Source organism: Somniosus microcephalus, chromosome 3, assembly GCF_052327205.1.
Source record: "Somniosus microcephalus isolate GS21.2 chromosome 3, FLI_Smic_1.0, whole genome shotgun sequence".
NCBI lineage: Eukaryota > Metazoa > Chordata > Chondrichthyes > Squaliformes > Somniosidae > Somniosus > Somniosus microcephalus.
This window is the reverse complement of record NC_140989.1, coordinates 136,320,870-136,346,352: the sequence shown is the minus strand read 5'-3', so window position 1 is coordinate 136,346,352 and position 25,483 is coordinate 136,320,870. Positions and strand designations below refer to the sequence as shown.

General features: G+C 44.4%; 1 protein-coding gene across 2 annotated transcripts in view; it reads left to right on the top strand.

Annotated features, from left to right (window-relative positions):
* Positions 1 to 25,483, top strand: part of ism1 (isthmin 1) — a 105,676-nt gene that overhangs the window by 73,153 nt on the left and 7,040 nt on the right. For both annotated transcript variants that reach the window (XM_085981657.1, XM_085981658.1), the window contains exons 3-4: positions 3,467 to 3,725; positions 4,331 to 4,474. In XM_085981657.1, the coding sequence (XP_085837783.1) occupies positions 3,467 to 3,725; positions 4,331 to 4,474 (403 nt within the window). The remainder of the gene's footprint in view (positions 1 to 3,466; positions 3,726 to 4,330; positions 4,475 to 25,483) is intronic.

The window sequence follows — 25,483 nt, the reverse complement described above, 5'->3', positions numbered from 1 at the left end:
CAGCGTCTGTAGGTGTCCATCGCGTTCCTCCTCATCTGAGCAGATCCTGTGTATTCGCAGGGCTTGTCCATAGGGGATGGCTTCTTTAACGTGGTTAGGGTGGAAGTTGGAGAAGTGGAGCATCGTGAGGTTGTCCGTGGGCTTGCGGTAGAGTGAAGTGCTGAGGTGTCCATCTTTGATGGAGATTCGTGTGTCCAAGAATGAAACCGATTCTGAGGAGTAGTCCATGGTGAGTTTGATGGTGGGATGGAACTTGTTGATGTTATCGTGTAGTCTTTTCAGTGATTCTTCACCGTGGGTCCATAGGAAGAAAATGTCGTCGATGTATCTGGTGTATAGCGTTGGTTGGAGGTCCTGTGCAGCGAAGAAGTCTTGCTCAAACTTGTGCATGAAGATGTTGGCATATTGGGGTGCGAATTTGGTCCCCATGGCTGTTCCGTGTGTTTGGGTAAAGAACTGGTTGTCGGAGGTGAAGACATTGTGGCCAAGGATGAAGCGGATGAGTTGTAGGATGGCGTCTGGAGATTGGCTGTTGTTGGTGTTGAGTACTGAGGCTGTCGCAGCGATGCCGCCCCAGAGCATGGTACATCGGTGAGACCATGCAGACACTGCGACAACGGATGAACGGACACCGCACAACAATCGCCAGGCAGGAGTGTTCCCTCCCAGTCGGGGAACACTTCAGCAGTCAAGGACATTCAGCCTCCGATCTTCGGGTAAGCATTTTCCAAGGTGGCCTTCGAGACACACAACGCGAAATCGTCGAGCAGAAACTGATAGCCAAGTTCCGCACTCATGAGGACGGCCTCAACTGGGATCTTGGGTTTATGTCACGCTACATGTAACCCCACCTGACGTAAAGTCATCCAGACTCGAGTCATCGTTGGCTTGTTCTCTCTACACAGATGCGGTCAGACCTGCTGTGATTTCCAGCAAAAAATTTTTTTTTTTTTTATGTTCTTTGTTTTTTGTTTTTCATACAGACCCCAGCATCTGCAACATTTGACCCCTGGTGACCCCACCTCATTGTTCTTTGATGTAATATTTTCCTGACTGACCTGTTTGGACACCATCCACACCTTTGATAAAGGGCAGTTAGAAAGATTACCTGTAATCATCTGGCGGTGTTCTCTGACTATATATGCATCTCTCCACTTCACCTGACGAAGGAGCAGCGCTCCGAAAGCTTGTGATTTCAAATAAAGCTGTTGGACTATAACCTGGTGTTGTGTGACTTCTCACATTTGTCCACCCCAGTCCAACACCGGCATCTCCACATCAAGCATTTACCAGATATGGTACTGGAGGACAGCTCTCAATGGGGTAAAAACAGAAAATGCTGGAAATACTCAGCAGATCAGGCAGCATCTGTGGAGAGAGAAACAAGAGTTAACATTTCAGGTCTGTGACCCTTCGTCAGAACTGGTATAATTAGAGATGTAACAGATTTTAAACAGGTACAGGGGCAGGGAAAGGGGGGAGGGGGATGAAAGAAAAGGGGAAGGTCTGTGATAGGGTGGAAGGCGGGAGTGTTTTAAATGACAAAAGGGATAATGGTGCAAGGCAAATGGGGTGGTAATGGGACAAGTAAAGAGACAAAAGATGGGTCTGGAGGAGCTGTAAATAGTAACAGCAGGATTATTACCAGCACCTGCTGTCCTAAGAAATGGGAGCAGTGGTTATGATCTGAAGTTATTGAAATCAATCTTGAGTCCGTAAGGCTGTAAAGTGCCTAATTGAAAGATGAGGTGCTATTCTTGGAGCTTCTGTTGAGCTTCATTGGAACAGTGTAAGAGGCCGAGGTCAGAGTGGGGGTGGGATGGAGAATTAAAAATGGCAAGAGACCGGAAGCTCAGGATCACGCTTGCGGACTGAACCGAGGTGTTCATCAAAGCGTTCACCCAAACTGCTCACAATAGAGCTTGGATTATCATAGCCCAGGAAGGCTAAAGCTCTAACTCCATGCTCGGCATTTAGAGAATCGCTGTATTTCTGGATCATAAGATTGAGAACATCATAGGTTGACCAACTTGTGCCAAAGCCAAGTTGGTAATCTTATTCATGCTGACTTTTTCACTAAAGCTATCAGCAGGAAGGATTTCAGCCCCTTTGTCTCTTACAAGTTTAGGATGTGTTACACGCAGTCTTAAAATTCTTACACCATTACCTTTTCTAAACCACCCTGTCTGTTATATTCTCATATTGGTATTTGGTATGGATAGGCTTTTGAAGCTCCTGTTTCTCCCCATCTAACAAAACAGTTCCTCTTTTTGGTGATGCTGCAGCACATCTTTCATTAAACCCAGGCCGTAAGCCAATGTTAATATTTATCTGTTTGGATGGGATGTGGTGCTTTCCAGCATTAAATACAATCTGCTTGGTGCAAGCCCAGTTCAAGTGTGTTGTCTTTTGAGTGGTAGATGGAGTGACGATAAGAAGACGGAGAGTCTGGTTTGAGGTTGTTCCAATTGGCTCTGTCATCCGGCCAAATCATGGACTTATTATTTTTTAAATCACATATTTTTGTCTCTTCCTCTTTTTCAGATATGCTTTGGTCACATACCATGCGTTGACCAAGATGGGCAGGCGAGAGTGCTGCTTCTAGGCCTCCGCCAGCACCACTTTGTTACTACCCAATAGAAGGGATGCAAGTGTGGATGACTTGCCCTCTGTGGAAAAATGTCTGCCCTTACTCCCAGTAATTAGGCTAAAATCAGGAACTTGCCATCTGATGGAATAATAAATGTCAACATAATTCCTATGAATTCATGACACAGCATATTGGATCATAATTTGCTGTGGCAGGGCATCTAACGGTGTCTGCCTTTAGTTAGACTTGCCCTTGCACGTTTAGGTTTTTTAATTTTTTGCATGGCAAGTTGCTGAAAGTGCGAGCTGATAAACGGCACAGCGAGGGAAACCGGGCATCTGAGACCAAAGTGAACAGAGTAAACAACTGTGTATCTCCTTAATTTCTCAATCCTTCAATCTGATTGATTAACGGCACAAGGACTGAGAAGGAAGTGTGAATTAGAGTGGGTGAATTCAATGTCAAATAATGTACAGAAAGAGAAATAAAGAGAGGGAAAGAAGATTGGATTAAGAGAGAGAAAAAAAGACAACGGAAAAGTAAACAAAAATTAAAATGTTAATTTTTAAAATCTCCAGTGACAATTTAAACCTGAAGGAATGAGACTCCACCTTTGTAATAGTTAATTTCCAGTGGCAGAGTGGTTGATTGGCAGTAATTAACAGTTATCACATTGTTAAAAGGGTATTTAGACTTGAAATGACTTGGCTTAACTTTCTGTGGCGAGTTTATCTACCGCGCAAATACAGCAACTTCATGCTGTTCAATGCATTTCAGCGTCACTGTTGGAATTAATTTCTGTTCTTCAATAACAAATGAATATGAACTTATTGTATAGTTTTTAGATGTGTACATTACTCGTTTTGAACTGTGCAGGTCACGATTGAGGTCGTAGATGGAACTGAAATAGAGGCAGAGAGAGATTTACGGAAAGTGACCAAACCGAGCTGGCCTGTGCCATCATCCGACTGGAGGAATTGGTGGCAAAAATCATCAGCAACAGCTCCCCGGAGCGACGGTGATCAGGAAAATGGCCGTGCCAGTGAAGACAGCAACTTCCTGAATCCTGTGGGCAGCTGGGATAGAAGTACAGTTACTCATCGGAGATGGGAATCCAAGGGGCAGCCTGAATATGGTACGTCTACATTCCTCACTGGTTCTGGGCATCAGTGAAACTGAGAATTTGAAAAGAGATATTGGAAATAAGCCAAGTGAAATAAAATAGGTATGCGCTACAGTGGGAATATACTCTCTAGTATTGATTGATGTAAAGCAAGTTGTGCAGGAAAAACATCTGCGTCTATGTGGCAAGATCCCAGTGAATCATATTTGCTTTTTTGTTGCCTAGATGACTGAGTGAGTAAAATTGACATTGCTTCTCCCCCCCTCAGTATTTTCTCTTTGTCATTCCAGAAGCAATAATAAAGAGTACTTGAATCTAGCTGCTAAATGCGTTTTTAATTTCTTGTTTACATGCTGTCTATCTGGTAGCGGTGAGAGGTCAGTGATGAAGGCTGCTAGCTCCATAATCAAGATTTACAGCTGAAACATTCCAGCTGCTTTGGCTTAGAAAACAAAAAATGTGCAAGCAATCCTTTGTAGGGCTATGTGTGTGAAAGTTATTTGAATGGCATGCGAACGGCAGGATCTGGGCCTAAGCTCCAAATCGAGCATGTGGTCCCAATTATGCACCTCATCGCAATGGCAGCTAACTGCGAGTATGCTTATTTTTTCATGCAGATTACGCAGATGGAGAGGGCGACTGGACCCCGTGGTCACTCTGTAGCGTTAGCTGCGGAAGTGGCAACCAAAAGCGTACCAGATCCTGTGGGTATGCTTGCACTGCCACAGAATCAAGGACGTGTGATATGCCAAACTGTCCTGGTCAGTAACTCTTTTTGTTTGATATATACTGTAAACTTATTAATTTCATGAACACAGTCTTAAACGAATGTTCAATTAATATGCACTGTAGTGTGGACAGAAAATGAGTCAACAATAAAAACACTGTACAACGCAATCAATCCACACTAATGAATTTGATGTAGTTGACATTTGAAAAGGTAACAACAACAACTTGCATTTATAAAGCATCTTTAACTTAATAAAACGTCCCAAAGGTGCTTAAACTTCGCACTGGTTGTCTGACGTGATGCCAGAACTACGAGAACAGAATTTTTTTTACCCACCACCTATTGGGAGGTTATTTCAACCATGTCAAAAATAAATTGTGAATTTGCAATTGTGAAGTAGAAGCTGTGGCTCAGTGGGTAGCACTCTCACCTCTGAGTCAGAAGGTTGTGGGTTCAAGTCCCACTCCAGAGACTTGAGCACAAAAATCTAGGCTGGCACTTCAGTGCAGTACAGAGTACCATCTTTTGGATGAGACATTAAACCGAGGCCCCATCTGCGCTCTCAGGTGGATGTAAAAGATCCCATGGCATTATTTTAAAGAAGAGCAGGGGAGTTATCCCCGGTGTCCTGGCCAATATTTATCCCTCAATCAACATCATTAAAACAGATGATCTGGCCATTATCACATCGCTGTTTGTGGGAGCTTGCTGTGCGCAAATTGGCTGCCGTGTTTCCTGCAATACAACAATGACTACACTTTAAAAGTACTTCATTGGCTGTAAAGTGCTTTGGGATGTCCTGAGGTTGTGAAAGGTGCTACATAAATGCAAGTCTTTCTTTCAAATGAAGTTCTATGGCAAATGTGTCAAGTTTTAGGGACATACTGAAAAAAATAACCTCGTGTGGACACATTATTGAGGCGTGATAAGGAAAGTTGTTAGGGTTTTTACTGTTTGGAAAAGTGGAAAGGCAGACAATGAAGATGATGTCTAGATGGTGTGATGGAACGGATAGCTGCAATATCAGGGCACTGATACTATCAACCAGTGTAGCGATCAGAAAGTATGCAGTGGTTTAGCAACCTCCAGAATTGAGAAGACCGGCAGAGAGTCTGGTGCATTTTCAAAAAAATGCATTTCACGGTCTTTACAAAATTGTTGTTGGTGTCACACTCCATATGTTATTGATAGGTCGCCTAGCAAATTGGAAAAATCTGAGATTTCTTTCCTCTATAGGTTTTTGGATAGAATCACATGATCTTCCCATTCCTACTGTCCATGGGGATTATTTGGTTGCAACTTGCATTTATATAGCACCTTTAACCTAGTAAAATGTTCCAAGGTGCTTCACAGGAGCGATTATCAAAATAAATTTGACACCGAGCCACATAAGGAGATATTAGGACAGGTGACCAAAAGCTTGGTCAAAGAGGTAAGTTTTAAGGAGGATAGCGAGGTAGAGAGGCAGAGAGGATTAGGAAGGGAATTCCAGAGCTTAGGGCCTTGGCAGCTGAAGGCACGGGTGCCAATGGTGGAGCAATTAAAATCGTTGATGCGCAAGAGGCCAGAATTGGAGGGGCGCAGATATCTCGGAGGCTTGTAGGGCTGGAGGAGGTTACAGAGATAGAGAGGACCTTATTATCTGGATACTTGACCTTTACCCCCAATGCTACTCCATTCATGCACAGAAAGAGCTACTATTCCATAAATGTGTAGCTAGCCTGTGACCATGGGAACCAAATTATACAAACAAATGCCTGTTAACCTGGCAGCTTTCATGATTCCTTCATTCTACATCAGTCCGTGGTGCCAGTATGACTTGGAAGATTGCAGGGAATGGCTGCTGGGGAAGCCAAATGTACGCACTACAGCAATACAAAACCCAAGGACAAGATCTGAGGAGAGATAGAATGTGACACACTGGGTTCAGCGCACCATCAGCCTTCTCGAGCAGCAATTCACATGCCTGGCCAAATAAGGAGGGGAGTGCTACAGTACAGTCCGGCCAAGATCTCAGAGTAATGTACATAAGAACATAAGTAGGAGCAGGAGTAGGCCATATGGCCCCTCGGGCCTGCTCCGCCATTCAATAGGATCATGGCTGATCCGAACCTAGACTCACGTCCACTTCCCTGCCCGCTCCCCATAACCCTTAATTCCCTTATCAGCTAGGAAACTGTATATCTCCGTTTTAAATTTATTTAATGTCGCAGCTTCCACAGCTCTCTGAGGTAGCAAATTCCATAGATTTACTACCCTCTGAGTGAAGAAGTTTCTCCTCATCTCAGTTTTGAAATGGCAGCCCCTTATTCTAAGATTATGCCCCCTAGTTCTAGTCTCACCCATCAGTGGAAACATCCTCCCCGCATCCACCCGATCAAGCCCCCTCACAATCTTATATGTTTCGATAAGATCGCCTCTCATTCTTCTGAATTCCAATGAGTAGAGACCCAACCTACCCTCATAAGTCAACCCCCCATCTCCGGAATTAACCGAGTGAACCTTCTCTGAACTGCCTCGAGAGCAAGTATATCTTTTCTTAAATATGGAAACCAAAACTGTACGCAGTATTCCAGGTGTGGCCTCACCAGTACCCTGTATAACTGAAGCAAGACTTCCCTGCTTTTATACTCCATCCCCCTTGCAATAAAGGCCAAGATTCCATTGGCCTTCCTGATCACCTGCTGTACCTGCATACTAACCTTCTGTGTTTCATGCACCAGGACCCCCAGATCCCTTTGTACTGTAGCACTTTGCAGTTTCTTTCCATTTAGATAATAACTTGCTCTTTGATTTTTTCTGCCAAAGTGCATAACCTCACACTTTCCAACATTATATTCCATCTGCCAAATTTCTGCCCACTCACTTAGCCTGTCTATGTCCTTTTTATGTCCTCCTCACTCACTGCTTTCCCACCCATCTTCGTATCGTCGGCAAACTTGGATATGTTGCACTTGGTCCCCTCCTCCAAATCGTTAATATAGATTGTAGAGTTGGGGTCCCAGCACTGACCCCTGCGGAACACCACTAGTTACTGATTGCCAACCCGAGAATGAACCATTTATCCCAACTCTCTGTTTTCTGTTAGATAGCCAATCTTCCACCCATGCCAGTATATTACCCCCAATCCCGTGATTTTTTATTTTGTGCAGTAATCTTTTGTGTGGCACCTTGTCAAATGCCTTTTTGGAAGTCCAAATACACCACATCCACTGGTTCCCCTTTATCCACCCTGTTTGTTACGTCCTCAAGGAATTCGAGCAAATTTGTCAAGCATGATTTCCCCTTCATAAAACCATGCTGACTCTGTCCGATTAAATTATGCTATCCAAATGTCCTGTTACTGCTTCCTTAATAATGGACTCCAACATTTTACCAACCACAGATGTTAGGCTAACTGGTCTATAGTTGCCAGCCTTTTGTCTACCTCCCTTTTTAAATAAGGGCGTTACATTAGCAGTTTTCCAATCTGCTGGGACCTTTCCTGAATCCAGGGAGCTTTGGAAAATTACCACCAATGCATCCGCAATCCCTACCGCTACTTCTCTCAAGACCCTAGGATGTAGGTCATCAGGTCCAGGGGATTTATCCGCCTTAAGTCCCATTATCTTACCGAGTACCATCTCCTTAGTGATTTTAATCGTGTTTAGCTCCTCCCTCCCTATAGCCCCCTGTTTGTCCAGTGTTGGGATATTTTTAGTGTCCTCTACTGTAAAGACTGATACAAAATATTTGTTCAGCGTATTTGCCATCTCCATGTTCCCCACTACTAATTTCCCAGTCTCGTCCTCTAAGGGACCAATATTCACTTTAGCCACCCTTTTTCTTTTTATATAACTGTAGAAACTCTTGCTATCTGTTTTTATATTTTTTGCTAGTTTACTTTCATAATCTATCTTCCCTTTCTTAATTAATCTTTTAGTTATTCTTTGCTGGCTTTTAAATACTTCCCAATCTTCTATCCTCTCACTAGATTTGGCTACTTTATATGCCCTTGTTTTCAGTCGGATACTATCCTTTATTACTTTATTTAGCCACGGATGGCTGTCTTTTCTTTTACGCCCCTTTTTCCTCAGTGGAATATATTTTTCTTGAAAGTTGTGAAATATCTCCTTGAATGTACACCACTGCTCCTGTACCGTCTTATACCTTAATCTATTTTCCCAGTCCACTTTAGCCAACTCTGCTCTCATACCTTCATAGTCTCCTTTATTTAAGCTTAGTACGCTGGTTTGAGATCCAACTCTCTCACCCTCCAACTGAATTTGGATTTCAACCATGTTATGGTCACTCATTCCAAGGGGATCCTTTACTAGGACATTTTTTATTAATCCTGTCTCATTACACAGGACCAGATCTAAGATTGCCTGCCCCCTGGTTGGTTCAGTAACATACTGCTCAAGGAACCTGTCCCTAATGCACTCTATGAACTCTTCCTCAAGGCTGCCCTGCCCAATTTGATTTGTCCAGTCAATATGAAAGTTAAAATCTCCCATGATTATAGCTGTTCCCTTATTACAAGCCCCAACTATTTCCTGATTTATACTCCGACCAATAGAGTTGCAACTGTTAGGAGGCCTATAGACTACGCCCACTAGTGACTTTTTCCCCTTATTATTCCTTATCTCCACCCAAACTGTTTCACTATCCTGATCCTTTGACCCAATATCATTTCTCACTATTGCAGTGATTCCATCCTTTATTAACATAGCCACCCCACCTCCCTTTCCTTCCTGTCTGTCCTTCCTAATAGTCAAATACCCCTGGATGTTTAGTTCCCAGTCATGGTCACCTCGCAGCCATGTTTCTGTAATGGCCACAAGATCATACCCATGTGTAGTTATTTGTACCGTCAACTCGTCTATTTTGTTACGAATGCTGCGTGCATTCAGATAAAGAACTTTTAAATATGTTTTGTGATAATTTATTCCTGCTTTTACCCCCTTTACTACTTTACCTTTATCTTTATATATTCTGTCCCTTCCTGACATGCTCTGGTTTTTAATTTCCCCACTGCTACTTTGCTCTATTGCCTTCTCTGCTGACATTTTTATTTTTCGCTCTCTTGAAACCTCCCCCCCACTAATTAGTTTAAAGCCCTCTCTACAGCCCTAGCCTACTGTGTACTGCACAACTCTGCTCTACAACAGGGTGAAGCCATGGTATAGGCAGGAGATGATATGTCGGAGCCACCAGAAGTCAAATCTGTTCATGAGACCAAAGGCTTGCCTGTGCATCAAGAAGCTAACTCAGAAGGACCAAACTTTAATTATATGCCTTATACCTGTAATGCACAACAGTCATCTCCACATGTGCTCAATACCCTTGCCAAATAAAACATCACCTCCAGTGGCTGCAACTGTACATTAAGAATGCCTTAATTAATACCTTAATCTCCCTCATACCAAGAGAGCTGTCAGGACACATTACAGAGTGAGTCTGCTGAACTGTTATCAACTCTCACAGTGTGGTATAGGTGTGTTCAGTGTTTTGCAATGTTGTTTCCCTGTAATGAAAGTATACGGTGTGTGTCTTCTGCTTCTTATCCATGTGGGAGGAGGAGGTGAGGTGGATGGCTGCTTGTAGTGAGTATCTGCCCTTAGGGATAGAGTGAAGCGCGGTTAAGGTACATCATAAGCCAACAATGCAAAATTAAGCCACATGTTCGCAATTAGTTTGTCAGTCTTGCATAACCCTGCAAATTATTTCCTCACCTTGTCCCAGCTTGAGACCACAGGCTAGTCATTCTTCAGTCTCTCTCCATCACCTCCATCTATGTTGCTGATCATTGCAGGGTGGCCCTTAACTCCATCAAGAGCCGCACTTCTCCGCAGGACCTCCAAAAGAGTGTCATGGAATGGGGCAGTTCTTGCCCCTTGTCTATCTCCAGCCATGTTTAGTTCCAGGACAGCTTTACGGGTGACTAGCAGCTGGCACCAGGTAATCCATCCCTTGACCCCATGCCACTTCTAGCATGTCATATGTTGTGTGCTGAGAGCACCAAATATTTATTAAAATGAGCCGGTCTCTCATAAGGTCAGCAGGGAGCAGTGGTTCGAATGCCACTGTGCTGGGATTGCTTTATCCGCCCCCCCCAAATTGAACCAACGTTTGGAATTCTGATAACTGTGGCGTACTGTAGTAAGATGAACGCTGAACGTGAACGGATATAAATTGGGTCAACTAGAAAGCTTCAAGTAAATGGAGGAGCATTCAGTTGCTGCTTACTTTCTGAAGAGCCATGTTGTGGATAGGAAGTGAAAAGCTCGCCCAATCTTGAACTGCAGACTGACATCATGAAACCGAAATTAAATGATCGCTCTCAATCGGCGAAAAGCGCGTGGTTGTTTCTATTGAAAATATCATGGAAGGTGTGGCCATTACTGGGGAGGGGAGGCTGCATTGGGAGAGGTGGGTAGCGTGTGGCAGTGTTCTGGGAAGGAAGGGGGGTGGGGTGGTGGGGAAAATGTGTGGATGTGTTTCAGGAAGAAAGGGGTGGAAGCTTGTGGGTGTTTTTTTTAAAAAAGAAAAATAAGCCTTATGGTCAGCTTGTGAGAGCAGCTCTTGAGCAAGTCGCTGGTTGGAAGCGTGGCAGTTGTCCAAAAGTTAGTGCGGACTCTGGTTCGGTCTGATTGCTCAAGCTGTTAAAATCCAGCATAAAATATTTTCAAAAGGGCAATTAATTCTATGTTGAGTTCATAAGACTGATGTCCATCTCGCTTGCTCAGAATCGGGGCAGTGGGGTGATGGGGTAGCGGCTCGGAGCTTGGATATGAGAGGACATTATCGCATGTCTCGGGACATCCCTAAAGCGCATCCCTTGGTATGAATTGCTGACACAGTTACAAATTCAGCACACACAAGTGAGATGAATGATCAATTGATCTGGACTTGAAAATCTACGGCTGCAATTCTGAGGGTTACGCTGGGATCCTCCAGCATTGACATTGTCGGGGTTTGTGGGGCCAGTGGGGGAGCACATCATTCGCATGGGGCCCTGTTGCCACTATGGTTCCATCTCCAGCACCCTCCTGCCCCATGGTGCTGCAAAATCTGGCACCTGCCCGCTATTGGCAGGGTTTAGTGTCCAAGGCTACTTCTATTTGCACCCTTCTGGAAGCTGGTATGCTTTATTGCTCTTGAGTAGTGACCTCAGTGTTATCATGTTGGATCCCTTCTGATCCAGAGAAGCATGAACTCCCAGTGTAGGAATCCCTTTCCCCTCCACTCTCTCCCCCACCCCAGCTTCAGCCCCTTGGTGTCATTGGCCTTATATGGGTGGGCGGTCATTCTGTCCCTTACAGAGCCGACCATGAACTCCCAGAGTCAGCGAGGACCAGGCCTACACGGTTCCTGTTGTTTTCTGGTACGTTCTGTCAGACTCCTGAGGAAATTCAAGACCTTTTTTTTGTGGTGTTGTTTGAGGAAAGAATGTTGGCTCAAACACCTGCTCTTCTTCAAATAGTGGGATCTTTAATGTCCACCCGAACCAAAGGAACAGATAAAGGGGAGCCTCAGTTTATCACGCGAGCTGAAGGCAGCTCCTCTGACAGTGCAGCATTCCCACAATACTGCGCTGGAGTGTCAGCGTAGGTTCACTCTTTCTACTTTGGGCACTTATTGGACAAAGTACTTGGGAATCTCAAGGCGCCCTTAAAAATAAATTTTTTATTCTTCTTATGAAAATTCTCCACCTTCTGAGCTTCTATTATCTTAATGGGAATTGGCAAATTTGGCTCAAGGAAGCCTGGATCCTTCTTCCTTAACTCACCAGAATGAATATTCGCTAACCGGTTCTCACAGGCTCTGATGAACTCCTTGGTTTCTCCACTTTTCACAGATTCTTCCATGATTCTCCTTGTCCGGATGAAGTATGTGAAGTTGTATAAGAAAGAAACACTTGCATTTATACAGCACCTTTCATGACCTCGGAATGTCCCAAAGCGTTTTACAGCCAATGAATTACTTTTTGAAGTGTAATCATTCTTGCAATGTAGGGCAGCCAATTGGTGCACATTAAGGTCCTACAAACAGCAATTAAATTTATTGACTAGATCATCTGTTTTCTGGTTGAGGGATAAATATTGGCCAGGAAAGTGGGATAAATATTGGCCAGGAAATTGGGAGAACTCCCCTGCTCTTCCTTGAATAGTAACGTGGGATCTTTTATGTCCACCTGAGAGGGTAGACGGGGCCTCGGTATAACGTCTCATTTGATAGACGGCACCTCCGACAGTGTAACACTCCCTCAGTACTCCAGGGTCAGCCTGGATTACACGCTGGAGTGGGACTTGAATCCGTAATCTTCCGACTCAGAGGTGAGAGTGCTACCCAACCACTGAGCCAAGGCTGACGCCTCATATCGTTGGAGCACTTATACAAAGGAAAACAGCTTTTGAGCGGGTTCAGGAGCTGGTGATGATCTTTGAGAAGCATCATCAGCACCTTAAAGCCATCTCCGAACAGGTAGCCAGCTTCCAAAGTATTCCACTGAGCTGCTCCTTGAAGCAAAACAAGTCCAAAAGGCCTAGGCAGGAAAACCAAGGAGAAGCTTGGAAAAAGTCTAATCTTTCTCGTACTCCAACCAGGGTACCAAAGTAATGACCTTGTGAGAACAACTGTCAGGGAAACATATTACCTTTAAGTTTGGGGAATTTTCATCAATTGAAATGAACAATTTTCTTTTCTATGCAGAGAGAAGGTACAACCTTCATGATTAGACAGTCCATTTAGATACCATCAACAGGATACTTGATATTCCCGTCTTTCGGATGAGGCGTTAAACCGAGGGTCCGTCTGCCCCCTCAAGTGAGCGTAAAAGATCCCACGGCACTATTTGAAGAAGAGCAAGGGAGTTCTCACGGTGTCCTGCTAACATTTATCCCTCAATCAACATTTAAAAGAAGGATCTGATCACTTATTTCATTGCAGAAAGCAAGGTCCCACAAACAGCAAATTGGCTGCCGTGTTTACATTACAACAGTGACGACACTTCAGAAGTACTTCATTGGCTGTAAAGTGCTTTGGGATGTCCTGAGGTCGTGAAAGGCGCTATAAAAATGCAAGTTCTTTTTTCTTTGTCAGGCGAAATATCACAAAATGGCCATTTGTTTCAAAACAAAAAGTTGGAAAACTTTCACTTGACATTCTTTCAATCTTCTTATTCCTTTGTGCATTCTTTCTTTAGTCCTCTAATTCCAAGAATCTTACAGGCAGAGGACAGAGGAAACACCTGAACTCTTAATGAACCATACAAGCCAAGGGAAATCTGGTTTACTGAGCATTGACTGAAGACTAGCTGGTTATCACAAGCTAGACTGATTAAGAACATAAGAAATAGCAGGAGTAGGCCATAGAGTCATAGAGTTATACAGCACAGAAAGAGGCCCTTCGGCCCATCGCGTCCACGCCGGCCATCAAGCCCTGTCTAATCCCATTTTCCAGCATTTGGTCCGTAGCCTTGTATGCTATGGCCTTTCAAGTGCTCATCCAAATGCTTCTTGAATGTTGTGAGGGTTCCTGCCTCTACCACCCTTTCAGGCAGTGAGTTCCAGATTCCAACCACCCTCTGGGTGAAAAAGTTTTTCCTCAAATCCCCTCTAAACCTCCTGCCACTTACCTTGAATCTATGCCCCCTTGTTATTGACCCCTCTACTAAGGGGAAAAGTTCCTTTCTATCTACGCCCCTCATAATTTTGTACACCTCAATCAGGTCCTCCCTCAGCCTTCTCTGCTCCAAGGAAAACAACCCCAGCCTGTCCAGTCTTTCTTCATAGCTGAAGCACTCCAGCCCAGGTAACATCCTGGTAAATCTCCTCTGCACCCTCTCCAAAGCAATCACATCCTTCCTATAGTGTGGCGACCAGAACTGCACACAGTACTCCAGCTGTGGCCTTACAAGCGTTTTGTACAGCTCCACCATAACCACCCTGCTCTTATATTCTATGCCTCGGCTAATGAAGGCAAGTATCCCATATGCCTTTTTAACCACCTTATATCCACCTGTTCTGCTGCCTTCAGGGATCTATGTGCATGCACACCAAGGTCCCTCTGATCCTCTGTCTTTCCTAGGGTCTTACCATTCATTGTGTATTCCCTTGCCTTGTTAGTCCGTCCAAAATGCATCACCTCACACTTTTCAGGGTTAAATTCCATTTGCCACCGTTCCGCCCATCTGACCAACCCATCTATATCGTCCTGTAGCCTGAGGCTTCCCTCCTTGCTATTTACCACCCCACCAATTTTCGTGTCATCTGCGAACTTACTGATCATACCTTTCACATTCACATCCAAATCATTAATGTAGACCACAAACAGCAAGGGACCCAGCACCGATCCCTGCGGTACCCCACTGGACACAGGCTTCCAGTCACAAAAACAACCTTCCACCATCACCCTCTGCCTTCTGCCACTAAGCCAGTTTTGGATCCAATGTGCCAAGGCACCCTGGATCCCATGGGCTCTTACCTTCCTGACCAGTCTCCTATGCGGGACTTTATCAAAAGCCTTACTGAAATCCGTGTAAACCACATCCACTGCACTACCCTCATCCACACACCTAGTCACCCCCTTGAAAAATTCAATCAAATTGGTCAGACATGATCTTCCCTTGACAAAGCTATGCTGGCTATCCCTAATTAATCCTTGCCTCTCCAAGTGGAGACTAATTCTGTCCCTCAGAATTTTTTCCAATAATTTCCCTACCACTGATGTTAGGCTCACTGGCCTGTAATTCCCTGGTTTATCCCTACTACCCTTCTTGAATAATGGTACTACGTTAGCTGTTCTCCAGTCCTCTGGCACATCCCCTGTGGCCAGAGAGGTTCTGAAAATTTGTGTCAGAGCCCCTGCAATCTCCTCCTTTGCCTCACATAGTAGCCTGGGATACATCTCGTCCGGGCCTGGGGATTTATCCACTTTTAAGCCTGCTAAAACCGCTAGTACCTCCTCCCCCTCGATGCTAATATGTTCAAGTATATCACAGTTCTCCTGCCCAATTTCTATGTCCACATCGTCCTTCTCCATGGTGAACACAGATGCAAAAAATTCATTTAAAACCCCACCTACATCTTCTGGCTCTACACACAGCTTGCCACTGTGGTCCCTAATGGGCCCTACTCTTTCCCTAGTTATCCTCTTGCCCTTAATATACTTATAAAACACCTTAGGATTTTCCTTTATTTTGCTTGCCAGTGTTATTTCATGGCCCCTCCTCGCTCTCCTAATTTCTTTTTTAAGTATCCCTCTGCACTTTTTACTCCTCTAGGGCTTCCTCTGTCTTTAATCCTTTGTATCTGCCAAAAGCCCCCCTTTTTTTCCTAATCCATTCTCGTATATTCCTTGACATCCAAGGTTCCCTGGGCTTGTTGGTCCCACCCTTGACCTTTACGGGAACATGTTGCCATTGTACTCTCTCAATTTCCTTTCTGAAAGACTCCCATTGCTCCGATGTGCATTTTCCTTCAAGTAGCTGATCCCAGTCCACATTGGCCAGATCCTGCCTTATCCTATTAAAATCGGCCTTCCCCCAATTTAGAACCTTTATTTCCGGTCCATCCTTGTCCTTTTCCATGACTACCTTAAATCTCACCGAATTATGGTCACTGTCACCAAAGTGCTCACCTACTAACACTTCTACCACTTGCCCGGCCACATTCCCTAGAATTAGGTCCAGTACCGCCCCCTCTCTTGTAGGACTTTCTACATGCTGGCTCAAAAAGCTCTCCTGGATGCACTTTAAGAATTCTGCACCCTCTAAGCCTTTTACACTCTGACTATCCCAGTTAATATTGGGGAAGTTGAAATCCCCCACTATTATTACCCTATTATTTGCACACTTCTCTGAGATTTGCCTACATATCTGTTCCTCTATCTCCCCCTGACTGTTTGGGGGCCTATAGTACACTCCCAGCAAAGTGCTTGCCCCCTTTTTTGTTTTTAAGTTCAACCCATATGGCCTCATTAGAGGAACCTGTTAATATATCATCCCTCCTTACAGCAGTAATTGACTCCTTAATTAATATTGCGACACCCCCTCCTCTTACCCCCCCCCCCCCCCCGTCTCGCCTGAAGATTCTATACCCCGGAATATTGAGCTGCCAGTCTTGCCACTCAAGCCTGCTCTTTCATTCAGTAAGATCATGGATGATCTTCGACCTCAACTCCACCTTCCCGCCCGATCCCCATATCCCTTGATTCCGGTAGAGTCCAAAAATCTATCACTCTCAGTCTTGAATATACTCATCGAGTGAGCATAGCAGCCCTCTGGGGTAGAGAATTCCAAAGATTCACAATCCTCTGAGTGAAGAAATTTCTCCTCATCTTGGTCTTAAATGGCCGACCTCTTATCCTGAGACTACGTTGCCTAGTTCTAGACTCTCCAGCCAGGGAAAACAGCCTGTCAAGCCCTCTCAGAATCTTATATGTTTCAATGAGATCACCTCTCATTCTTCTAAACTACAGAGTATAGGCCCTTTCTACTCAATCTCTCCTCATGGAACAGCCCTCTCATCTCAACTGGAGAAATCAATCTGGTACAACTGTTCCCAGAGCTTCCATCTGACAGCTTGGCTCCAAGAAAGAACATATTCTTTACTGAAGGGTTTCCTCTTTACATGGTGAATTCAACAATGGCAAGTGGATGCACTTTGTGATGACCTCTGAAATAGTGGGGTAGCATTTCCATGGGAGTTCCCACAAAAATTACTGGCAATGATTGATTTTTTTTACATGGTATTTCTTAAACTTTTAATTTAGGATATTCAAATGTAGAAGCCAGACCAACCGTAGTGTTATCACATTGCTGTTTGTGGGAGCTTGCTGTGCACAAATTGGCTGCCGTGTTTCCTATATGTGACTTCACTTAAAAAAAAGTACTTCACTGGCTTAAAGTGTTTTGGGATGTCCTGAGGCTGTGAAAGGCGCTATATAAATGCAAGTCTTTCTTTTTATGGTATAAAATCACAACCATCACCATCCAACTGGAATCAGGAGCTTCATCGCAAAATCTTTCAAACTAAGCATAAAGAAATGAATTTTCTTGTAGTGATTTGCACCACAGTTACATCAATAGAAAAAGTTTTATGTTCGTCAGGAGAGAAAGAAAAGAAAGACTTGCATTTCTATAGCGCCTTTCACGACCTCATGACATCCCAAAGCACTTTACAGCCAATGGAGTACTTTTGAAGTGTAGTCACTGTTGTAATGTAGGAAACACGGCAGCCAATTTGCGCACAGCAAACTCCCACAAACAGCAATGTGATAAAGACCAGATATTTTTTTTAGTGATGTTGGTTGAAGGATAAATATTGGCCAGGACACCGGGGAGAACCCCCCTGCTCTTTTTCAAAATAGTGCAATGGTTTATTTTACGTCCACCTGAGAGGGCATTCGAGGCCTGCACTGGAGTGTCTGCCTAGATTTTGTGCTCATGTCTCTGGAACGGGAGTTAAAGCCACAACCTTCTGACTCGGAGGCACGAGTACTACCAACTGAGCCATGGCTGAGAGGTATTTGCCCAAGGGTTTCCTGGATATGCTCATTTGTATATCCATTGGAGTAGTGATTGGTGGAAACGGGCAAAATTTGACAGAGTAGACAGAGAGAGAATATTTCCACTTGTAGGAAAGAGCAAAACTAGAGGCCATCAATATAAGATAGTCACCAAGAAATCAAATAAGGAATTCAGAAGAAACTGCTTTACCCAGAGAATGGTATGTAGAACGCGCTGTTCCATGAGGAGAGATTGAGTAGTTGAGGTGAATAGTATAGATGCATTTAAGGGGAAGCACATGAGGTAGAAGGGAATAGAGGGTTATGCTGATAGAGTTAGATGAGGAAGGATGGGAGGAGGTTTGTGTGGAGCATAAACGCCGGCATGGACCTGTTGGGCCGAATGGCTTGTTTCTGTGCTGTATATTCTATGTAATCTGCTGGGGTACATGGAAATTCAAGTGCAGCCTTTAAAAAGACAGTTGTGGCTGAACACTGCAGCAGCAAACTAGGGGACAAGCAGGTAAGGAAAGATCACTAATACGATAGCAAAATACTGCGGATGCTGGAAATCCAAAATAACAACAGAAGACGCTGGAAAAACTCAGCAGGCCAGGCAGCATCCGTGGAGAGAGAAACAGAGTTAACGTTTCAGGTCGAAATCCTTCTTCAGAACTGAGAAAAATAAGGCAGGAAATGAAACAGATTAAAATGCCAGTTTGGGGGCTGGGAAATAGGGGAGGGGATGAAAGAACAACCTCATCTTCCGATTGGGCACTTTACAGCCTTCCGGACTCAATATCGAGTTCAACAATTTCAGGTCATAACCTCGGCCCCTATTATATTTCTATATATTTTTTATCCGCACCTTTGGTTTGTGCCTTTTCCTTTTTCTCTCCCACATGGCAGCTGTCTCTCATTCTGCCAGCGCATTTCACACTTCATCTAGAGCCGTCTTTTGTCTCTTTACCTGTGATATTACCATCTCATCTCGTCTTGAATACCTCTTAATGTCTCTTCACTTCCCTTTTGTTCTTTCATCCCCTCCCCCATTTCCCAGCCCCCAAACTGGCCTTTTAATCTGTTTCATTTCTTGCCTTTTTTTTCTCAGTTCTGAAGAAGGGTTTCGACCTGAAACATTGACTCTATTTCTCTCTCCATGGATGTTGCCTGGCCTGCTGAGTTTTTCCAGTGTCTTCTGTTGTTAAGGAAAGATTACTGCTTGGCTCACTCACTTGACTCTCAGCTAACTCCACCGCAGCGCCATTGGCCCTGATTACCATATATTTAAATAAGGCAGTTGGGACTGAGTGTGAGGAAACTTGAGGGAAGTGATTTAATGGTGGAAAACTGGCAGAAACTTCTCCTGCTCCACTTTCCTGCCACAAAAATTTACTTGCCCTGATTATGCACTGGAAATTCACCCCCAAACAGTTTTCCACATCTGCCTAGGACAAGGAAGATACTTTTCAGATATTGTGTTCACAGCGCTGTTACTGATTTGCCAGGATTTTCATTAGGAAGAGCATATCTATATAGACTTAATACCATTTCCACACTAGAAACGTACTCTTCAGATAAACAAGGCTCTTGGCTGCGATTGCCTAACAACCAAATCAGTCAGAGAATGGGTTTATGACCTCTGCTACCCAACTCGCATCCAGGTGAACCTGTTCAATCTACAGAGAGTGGCCTATCGTTGGATTAAGGGCTAAACTATTTTAATAGCCTGGTCGGAATTGAAATGGTCATTGGTGGAGAAAACTATCGCAGTCACATGTTTGCACTGATCTTTCCTTACTGGCTTGTCCCCCAGAATCAAGGGATATTGGGATCGGGCAGGAAAGTGGAGTTGAGGTCAAAGATCAGCCATGATCTTATTGAATGGCGGAGCAGGCTCGAGGGGCCGTATGGCCTACTCCTGCCCCTAATTCTTATGTTATTATGTATGTGTTATTAATAGGGATCTGAAATAGGACAATAATTGTTTGTATTAAATCCCTAGTAGCATTCGTAACAAAATGGACGAGTTAACGGCACAAATAACTACATATGGGTATGATCTTGTGGCCATTACAGAAACATGGCTGCAGGGTGACCATGACTGGGAATGAAATATACCAGGTTATTTAACAATCAGGAAGGACAGGCAGGAAGGAAGGGGAGGTGGGGTGGCTATGTTAATAAAGGAAGGAATCACTGTAATACAGAGAAATTATATTGGGTCAAAGGATCAGGATAGTGAAACAGTTTGGGTGGAGATGCGGAATAATAAGGGGAAAAAACACTAGTGGGCGTAGTCTATAGGCCTCCAAACAGTTGCAACTCTGTTGGATGGAGTATTAATCAGGAAATAGTTGAGGCTTGTAATAAGGGAACAGCTATAATTATGGGGGATTTTAACGATCATATTAACTGGACAAATCAAATTGGGCAGGGCAGCCTTGAGGATGAGTTCATTGAGTGTATTAGGGATGGGTTTCTTGAGCAGTATGTAACTGAACCGACCAGGGGGCAAGCAACCGTAGATTTGGTCCTGTGTAATGAGACAGGATTAATTAAAAATGTCCTAGTAAAGGATTCCCTTGGAATGAGTGACCATAACATGGTTGAATTCCATATTCAATTAGAGGGTGAGAAGGTTGGATCTCAAACAAGCGTGCTGAGCTTGAATAAAGGAGACTATGAAGGTATGAGAGCGGAATTGATTAGAGTGGACTGGGAAAATAGATTAAAGGGTAAGACGGTACATGATCAGTGGTGTACATTTAAGGAGTTATTTTACAACTTCCAAAAAAAATATATTCCATTGAGGAAAAAAGGGTGTAAAAGAAAAGATAGCCATCCGTGGCTAAGTAAAGTAATTAAGGATAGTATCCGACTAAAAACAAGGGCATATAAGGTAGCCAAATCTAGTGGGAGGATAGAAGATTGGGAAGTCTTTAAAAGACAGCAAAAAATAACTAAAAGATTGATTAAGAAAGGGAAGATAGATTCTGAAAGTAAATTAGCAAAAAATATAAAAACAGATAGCAAAAGTTTCTATCGTTATATAAAAAGAAAAAGGGTGGCTAAAGTAAATGTTGGTCCCTTAGAGGATGAGACCGGGAAATTAATGGTGGGAAACATGGAGATGGCAAAAACGCTGAACAATTATTTTGTGTCAGTCTTTACGGTAGAGGACACTAAGAATATCCCAACACTGGACAAACAGGGGGCTCTAGGGAAGTGGTACTTGGTAAAATAATGGGATTCAAGGCGGATAAATCCCCTGGACCTGATGGCTTACATCCTAGGGTCTTAAGGGAAGTGGCGGTAGGGATTGTGGATGCATTGGTAATAATTTTCCAAAACTCCCTGGACTCGGCAAAGGTCCCGGCAGATTGGAAAACTGCTAATGTAACACCCTTATTTAAAAAGGGTAGTAGGCAGAAGGCTGGAAACTATAGACCTGTTAGCCTAACATCTGCGGTTGGTAAAATTTTAGAGTCCATTATTAAGGAGACAGTAACGGGACATTTGGATAAACATAATTTAATAGGACAAAGTCAGCATGGTTTTATGAAGGGGAAGTCATGTCTGACAAATTTGCTTGAGTTCTTTGAGGAAGTAACATACAGGGTGGATAAAGGGGAACCAGTGGACGTAGTGTATTTAGACTTCCAAAAGGCATTTGACAAGGTGCCACACAAAAGATTATTGCTCAAGATAAAAAATCATGGGATTGGGGGTAATATTCTGGCATGGGTGGAGGATTGGCTATCTAACAGAAAGCAGAGAGTTGGGATAAATGGTTCATTCTCAGACTGGCAATCAGTAACTAGTGGTGTTCCGCAGGGGTCAGTGCTGGGTCCCCAACTCTTTACAATCTATATTAACGATTTGGAGGAGGGGACCGAATGTAACATATCAAAGTTTGCAGATGATACAAAGATGGGAAGGAAAGTAGTGAGTGAGGAGGACATAAAAAACCTGCAAAGGGACATAGACAGGCTAAGTAAGTGGGCAGAGATTTGGCAGATGGAATACAATACTGGAAAGTGTGAGGTTATGCACTTTGGCAGGAAAAATCATAGAGCAAGTTATTATCTTAATGACAAGAAACTGGAAAGTACTGTAGTACAAAGGGATCTGGGGGTCCTGGTGCACGAAACTCAAAAAGTTAGTATGCAGGTGCAGCAAGTGATCAAGAAGGCCAATGGAATGTTGGCTTTTATTGCTAGGGGGATAGAATATAAAAATAGGGAGGTATTGTTGCAGTTGTACAAGGTATTAGTGAGACCGCACCTGGAATACTGCATACAGTTTTGGTGTCCATACTTAAGAAAAGACATACTTGCTCTCGAGTCAGTACAAAGAAGGTTCACTCGGTTAATCCCGGGGATGAGGGGGTGGACATATGAGGAGAGGTTGAGTAGATTGGGACTCTACTCATTGGAGTTCAGAAGAATGAGAGGCGATCTTATTGAAACATATAAGATTGTGAAGGGGCTTGATCGGGTGGATGTGGTGAGGATGTTCCCAATGATGGGTGAAACTAGAACTAGGGGGCATAATCTTAGAATAAGGGGCTGCTCTTTCAAAACTGAGGCTGCTCTTTCAAAACTGAGATGAGGAGAAACTTCTTCACTCAGAGGGTAGTAGGTCTGTGGAATTTGCTGCCCCAGAAAGCTGTGGAAGCTACATAATTAAATAAATTTAAAACAGAAATAGACAGTTTCTTAGAAGTAAAGGGAATTAGGGGTTACGGGGAGCGGGCAGGAAATTGGACATGAGTCTATGTTCGGAACGGTCATGGCCCTGTGGGTAACGGAGCGGGACCAGGGGCCGTGTAGCCTGGTTCTGCTCCTACTTCTTGTGTTCTAATTCTGTGTTAGATTTCAGGAGATGGTTCTATTCCTGCTCCTGGCTGGGGTGGAGATCACTTTTTACAGAAGGTAAGTACTGTAGAAAATATAGGGACAGTGATCTCCTGGACGAGTTTGAGGTCGGAGAGGAATTTCCCAGATTTTTTTCTCCCAAATTGGCCATTGGGTTTTTTATCTGGTTTTTTGCCTCTCCCAGGAGATTACATGGGTTCGGGAGGGATGTAGAGTGATGGTAGATTTGAGGTTAGGATCAGATCAGCCATGCTCTTATTGAATGGTGGAGCAGGCTCGAGGGGCCGATTGGCCTACTCCTGCTCCTATTTCTTATGTTCTTATTGAGCGACCAGGATTACCTGGACCATCTGTTATTTCTGGCCCGTCCGCTAATGTCAGGAGTCACATATATAAGCTGCCTAGAGGCTGCAGCTTCTACTGTAAAAACCATGCATCACATGGGAGCTAAACCTATTGGATCTATTCAACTTGTTGGCTTTGAAAAAGTGCACAGTACAGAAGACTGTATGACCTAATGTGAGCTGATGCTAACAGTGGCATTCCAGTGATATTTTATCACCATTGTGAATGAAGTATTCCTAGCTAAAAGTCGTTAATTTTTTTAATTAGTTCCTGGGATGTGGGCGTCGCTGGCAAGGTGCCCACATTTATTGCCCATCCCCAATTGCCCTCGAGAAGGTGGTGGTGAGCCGCTGACTTAAACTGCTGCAGTCCGTGTGGTGAAGGTACTCCCACAGTGCTGTTAGGGAGGGAGTTCCAGGATTTTGACCCAGCGACGATGAAGGAACGGCGATATATTTCCAAGTCAGGATGGTATGTGACTTGGAGGGGATCTTGCAGGTGATGGTTTTCCCATGTGCCTGCTGCGCTTGTCCTTCTAGGTGGAAGAGGTCGTGGGTTTGGGAGGTGTTGTCGAAGGAGCCTTGGCGAGTTGCTGCACTGCATCTTGTAGATGGCACACACTGCAGCCACGGTGCGCCGGTGGTGGAGGGAGTGAATGTTTAAGGTGGTGGATGGGGTGCCAATCAAGCGGGTTGCTTTGTCTTGGATGGTGTCGAGCTTCTTGAGTGTTGTTGGAGCTGCACTCATCCAGGCAAGTGGAGAGTATTCCATCACACTCCTGACTTGTGCCTTGTAGATGGTGGAAAGGCTTTGGGGAGTCAGGAGGTGAGACACTTCCCACAAAACATCAAGCCTCTGACCTGCTCTTGTAGCCACAGTATTTATGTGGCTGGTCCAGTTAAGTCTCTGGTCAATGGTGAACCCCAGGATGTTGATGGTGGGGGATTCAGCGATGGTAATGCCATTGAATGTCATGGGGTGGCGGTTAGACTCTCGCTTATTGGAGATAGTCATTGCCTGGCACTTGTGTGGTGCGAATGTTACTTGCCACTTATCAGCCCAAGCCTGCATGTCGTCCAGGTCTTGCTGCATGTGGGCATGGACTGCTTCATTATCTGATGAGTTGCGAATGCAACTGAACACTTTGCAATTCATCTTCACTTCTGACCTTATGATGGAGGGAAGGTCATTGATGAAGCAGCTGAAGATGGTTGGGCCCAGGACACTGCCCTGAGGAACTCCTGCAGCGATGTCCTGGGGCTGAGATGATTGACCTCCAACACTCATCCATCTTCCTTTGTGCTAGTTATGACGCCAGCAGTGCAGAGATTTCTCCTGATTCCCATTGACTTCAATTTTACTAGGGCTCCTTGGTGCCATACTCGGTCAAATGTTGCCTTGATGTTGAGGGCAGTCACTCTCACCTCACCTCTGGAATTCAGCTCTTTTGTCCATGTTTGGACCAAGGCTGTAATGAGGTCTGGGGCCGAATGGTCCTGGCGGAACCCAAACTGAGCATCGGTGAGCAGGTTATTGGTGAGTAAGTGCCGCTTGATGGCACTGTTGACGACACCTTCCATCACTTTGCTGAAGATTGCGAGTAGGCTGATGGGGCGGTAATTGTCCTGCTTTTTGTGGACAGGACATACCTGAGCATTTTTCCACATTGTCAGATAGATGCCAGTGTTGTAACTGTACAGGAACAGCTTGGCTGGAAGTGGGGCTAGTTCTGGAGCACAAGTCTTCAGCACAACAGCCGAGATGTTGTCTGGGCCCATAGCCCTTGCTGTATCCAGTGCACTCAGCTGTTTCTTGATATCACGTGGAGTGAATGAAATTGGCTGAAGACTGGCTTCTGTGATGGTGGGGCCCTCAGGAGGAGGCCAATATAGATCATCCACTCAGCACTTCTGGCTGAAGATGGTTGCAAACGCTTCAGCCTTGTCTTGTGCACTCACATGCTGGGCTCCGCCATCACTGAGGATGGGGATATTCATGGAGCCTCCTGCTCCTGTTAGTTGTTTAATTGTCCACCATCATTCACGACTGGATGTGGCAGGACTGCAGAGCTTTGATCTGATCCATTGTTTGTGGGATCGCTTAGCTCTGTCTATAGCATGGTGCTTCCGCTGTTTAGCGTGCATGTAGCCTTGTGCTGCAGCATCCCCAGGTTGGCGCCTCATTTTTGGGTACTCCTGGCATGCTCTTCTGCACTCCTCATTAAACCAGGGTTGGTCCCCTGGCTTGATGGTAATGGTAGAGTGAGGGATATGCCAGGTTACAGATTGTGGTGGAATACAATTCTGCTGCTGCTGATGGTCCAC